Source organism: Eurytemora carolleeae, unplaced genomic scaffold, assembly GCF_000591075.1.
Source record: "Eurytemora carolleeae unplaced genomic scaffold, Eaff_2.0 scaffold942, whole genome shotgun sequence".
Lineage (NCBI taxonomy): Eukaryota > Metazoa > Arthropoda > Copepoda > Calanoida > Temoridae > Eurytemora > Eurytemora carolleeae.
In genome coordinates this window covers 79613-84304 of record NW_019396830.1, presented here as the reverse complement: position 1 = coordinate 84304, position 4692 = coordinate 79613, and the positions used below count along the sequence as shown (strand labels likewise).

The window sequence follows — 4692 nt, the reverse complement described above, 5'->3', positions numbered from 1 at the left end:
CAGGACGAACCACGAGTAAATAGATAATAAGTTACAGGACGAAACATGTCTATTAGATAATAAGTTACAGGACGAACCATGTGTAATAAGATAATAAGTTACAGGACGAACCACGAGTAAATAAAAAATAAGTTACAGGACGAACCACGAATAATAGAGAATAGATTATAAGACGAACAATGAATAATTAGATAATTAAGTACACAACCAACCATGTGTAATTAAATAGTTAGTTGCAGGACGAACCTTGAACGTATATGTTTTTTATTATGGATTTCTTTTCTTGTTTTATACAATATAGATCAACAGAAATTTGTTTGAGCTTTTAAAAGTTGGATAAAGACATTTCTTACAAGTATCAATTAGTTTTCACTATCTAAACTTAATTAGTCATCATTTGAATCCTCTCTTCCATTAGCATATAAGTGCCTGCATGTAATACATATTGCTGGTATATATTTCGTTATAAATTAACATATCTATGCATAAATTAACTTTAATTATTTACATATAAAGGCACCTAGAGTAAAGTGAACATCAACATAACAGTAAATAGCACCATGTTTAAGATTTCCATTAAGAACACGATCAGGAAATTTCCGGTGTCGTTTTTTTCGTTTTTTACGCGACCAGTGGTGAAATGGAATCTTAGATTAAGCAAACTAAGTAAAATCAGATGTGAAATTTTCCTGCATTATTCATTAATATATCTTGTTCATTAGGCTTCCGCAGAAAAATAAAACGGTATTATGTGTAAATACAATATTAATTTTTTCTCTCATTAGTCGTGTATTGATTAAATTTGTATATTCCTTCATGACAATATGTCAAAATTAATACAAAAAAGGATAAAAAACAGATTCGTAAAATAACTTGTTAAATGTGAAAAAGTTGCTTGGAGATTACTATGATTAAAGTCAACAAAGAGCAAAATAAATTCTAGAAAAATAATTGATTTATGACGAAGAAGCAACGACATTGGTCGAGTATTATGACTGTTATCTCCATCTTATAATTCTGAAACCTGCAGAGTTGTAAAAACGACGAAGTGACTTGATTCTACGGTATATTGCAGGGTTGGGTTAGAAGGATGGTATAGGGGGAGAAGCAAGAGAAAGAGAATGAATCCGAGCAGGGTTAGAGCAAGCTTTCAGACATTTAATGTCTTAGAACAAGGTGTTTACAACACCTGGGTAACATTTGCGTTTATATTGTCCAAACATGAATCTGAGTTGTCTAGTGTCACGTTATTATTAGGTTCTGACAACTTGTCGGAAGACGACTTGACGGGGATAATTGCACTGGATGTATACTTAGATAGGTTTGGAGCTTGTGACGTGGAGGACGGGAGAACTGGTGAGTCTAGAACTCTGCACGGAGATAAATCATCAATCCCAGATCTGGTTGATGAAACACTAGAGGTTAGCGAAGCAGAATTTAAAGTTATATTTGAGTTTGAATACGATTCCATAGAGTTTAAACATGGGATAGAAGCGGTGCTTATCTGAGAATCACTAGAGGAGGTTAAATCTAGAGGATTGGATCGGATCCCAAGTAAATGATCCTGTTCCTGGTTGCAATCCTCTAGGATTTGAAAACTCAGACTGGCTTTAATCCTCGCCTCTCGGAGCTGAGCTTCCAAAAACAAAACGTGTTGATCGAACGCAGAGAGTTCAGATTCTTTTTCGTCTTCTTTATTTCGGTTTTTAGATTCTTCAATCTGCAGAGTAACTGCCTCAGCGAGGGCGCAAGTTGCTTCACGGATTAAACGCTCAGATTCTTCGAGTTTCTTGTCGAACTCTTTTATCCTAGAAGACAGAGCGTTAACCTCTCCGTCCACCCGCTTGAGCTGAGACCTCATAATGTTATGAAGCTCATTCTTTATAATATTAAACTTCATTGTAGTATCAGAACCAAACATGGCAGAACCAAATGCAAAGCCTGGATAGTCTGCGCATCGATTTTGTCTGTTCCTCCGTTCTTCTTTCTGTTTCTCTTTCCTCGCGAGCTCCTCTGTACAGAGGGACTCACACCGGAGCTTACTCCACTCGTCATCCTCATCTCCCGTCGTTCTTGTATTCTCCCCTGCATCCGGTCTCGGGTTCTCCGGAGTAGGTTCCCGAGGATTCGTAGTAGATCCATTTGAGGAGGCGGAGCTAGCTTGTGAGATATTATCGTCTTGTTCGTCTAGAAGGAGGGACTCCTCTGCTCCGGGTATCATGTTGGTGTTGGTGGAATCAGATACAGTGGCATTGATCATGAGCTCCTGAAATATAAAATAATAAATATGTGTTTTTCAAAATATTTGCTTAATATGCGCGCAGATAACAAAACCAAGGTCTCAAAAGCTATTTTAGAGATGTTTGAACAAGGTTTTTTAAAAACATTTTATAAATATGATTGCCTTAAGTGTCTATTTTTTCGGGAGAGATTTAAACTGCAAACTTAAGTTGAAGCTTTAAAAATATTAAAATTTTCTTCCGGGTTTTGGATGCATTAAAAAATCAAATTTATTCAGAAATTGTGTAAAACTAGCTGAAGGGCCCGGCGTTGCCAGTGAAAAAATAAAATCAAATTTTATATAGCCTATAACACTCCCCGGCCACCCATGAGTGTCCACAAAAAAAATTCAGCCCAATCGTTCCAGCCGTTTGGCCGGATTTAGGCAACATATATATATCTGATGTTCCTGTCTCGAGAAACTGATAAAAAAACTGTGTTAAAATTATACAAAAATTCATATATGTAAAATTTTGAAAATCTGAAACTTAAATCACGTGACCAGAACTATCACCAATGGCAGAGCAGTATACTGGTCACGTGTCTCCGCCTGTATCACGTGACCACTTTACTGCACTGCCATTGGTGGAATTTCTGGTCAAATAATACGGACGTAAAAATAATATTATGAATGAAATCTATTGAAAATAGAAATAACAAATATAAAAGTAAACCTAATTTACAATTAGCTTTCTCTGGGATATCATCGTTTTCAGATTGGTTGCTTATTTGCTGAATATGATCTGTTTAAACCTACTACTTTTATACAAAATTGTATATATATTAATTTTCGTATATATTTGACACAGTTTTATATCAATTTCTCGAGACATGAACATCAGATATGACTTTCATGAGTCGCGATCAAGAGCTAAAGTGATTAGCTTTCAGCCTATATCCCCTTTCATTTTTCCTTTACTGTCCCTTTAAGTAATACTGAATAAGAGTTGTATTGGGTAAAATAGGGCTTTACTTGAAACTCAAGGAATTAATTAAACAAGAAGAATGTATTCAATGTAAAAACTAACAAAAATAATGAATTTAGTGTTTTAAGGACAGAGACCAGGGAAAAACATTTTATATTATTGTATTTTTTATTACAATTTAAACATACAATATAACATTAAATGAAAAATTTTACTTGTATTCATGGGGTTTGAAATTCATATATAAAGTTAAGCTAATTTATGTTTTTGTTTAAATCTGTGAAGTTTTTTTTTAACCATTACAAACATTTAATCATATATATAGATAGATAGAATCGATCATAATTTAGTATTATTCATCCTGTCATTCACATTTTTTTCGAACAATACACAACACAGAAAAAAAAACTGAATTATATAAAATCCATTCTAATATTTCTCAAAATAATCTTTTTGAGGAAATGTTTGCAAAGTAAAATCAAACAAAAATAATGAAAGTGGAAGAAAAAGTTTTATCGATCAAGGAAAGAGACACATTTCAATAAAAATAAAAGACAGAATTGATTAATTCAGAATTTCGTAATATTCGTTTGTCATTAAATTTTCATGCAAGCACTAGAGCGATGAAGAATTAAAAATAAAACAATTCCATAATACTTATATTAACAGTGCCTTGCAAGGTAATGAAGTGTTCTGAAGATATGACGAATGTAACAGTACCTTGTTACTTTTAACAGCTTTAGACGAGACAGCAAAAACGGGTAAGATATATAATAAAAAATAAGTAATATATAATAAAAGTAATAAATATATAGATCTACTTTTAAACGAAAATAGAGAATAAAACAATTATTGTCCGTATTATTTGAAAAAAATTCATAATATTAAAACGTATAATTTCAAAAAGTTTGGCCTAGACATTATAACCTCCCCAAAAAATCTATCGTTATTATGTAAACCTGTGTTTTAGCTCGATCTTACAAACTTGAAGCAGTGTTTTGAGGAGAGGGGGGTTCGGTGTTACTTGCCCTTCATTTTGCTAATAATTAGGGAGGAGTGGAACCAGGGTCCGACAAGGTTCAGCTGATTAACAGTAATACTGTAGGCTGCAGGTTCAGAACCTAGTAGGACCCTAATTGATCTAGCTTTGAATATTAGGGAGGTTAGGAGAGTGCGAGCTGGAGAAAGTTTTGCCGCGTTTCATTTTAAACGGAGAATCGTCGGTTATCTTGGGCTACATTTAATGATATTAGGCTATTAATAAAGAATAAATTTTTAATAAGCAAGTTCTTACATAAATGCTTTCATTCGTATATTTTAATATATATTTTTCTATGGTTTAAAAATTTATTGACAATATTGCAATTTTTTCTTTTTCTCGTTAATAAAAGATTGAAAAAGAAGAATAAAAGAATAAACTTATTTTTCAATGAAGACGCAAAAAGAGTGACATCCATACATGAAAATTAAGAAAATTACCACAAGA

At 33.1% G+C, this 4692-nt stretch overlaps 1 protein-coding gene across 1 annotated transcript; it reads right to left on the bottom strand.

Annotated features, from left to right (window-relative positions):
- Positions 1-436: 436 nt before the first annotated feature.
- Positions 437-4338, bottom strand: LOC111709164 (uncharacterized). The gene is made up of 2 exons (XM_023482772.1): positions 4166-4338; positions 437-2266 (listed from the first exon to the last, which is right to left on the bottom strand). The coding sequence occupies exon 2, from the start codon at positions 2258-2260 to the stop codon at positions 1181-1183; it is 1080 nt and encodes a 359-aa protein (XP_023338540.1). The 5' UTR covers positions 2261-2266; positions 4166-4338; the 3' UTR covers positions 437-1180.
- Positions 4339-4692: the final 354 nt, after the last annotated feature.

Coding starts and splice junctions, on each gene's coding strand:
- LOC111709164 (XM_023482772.1), bottom strand. CDS start 2,260: ATGATCAATGCCACTGTATCTGATTCCACCAACACCAACATGATACCC.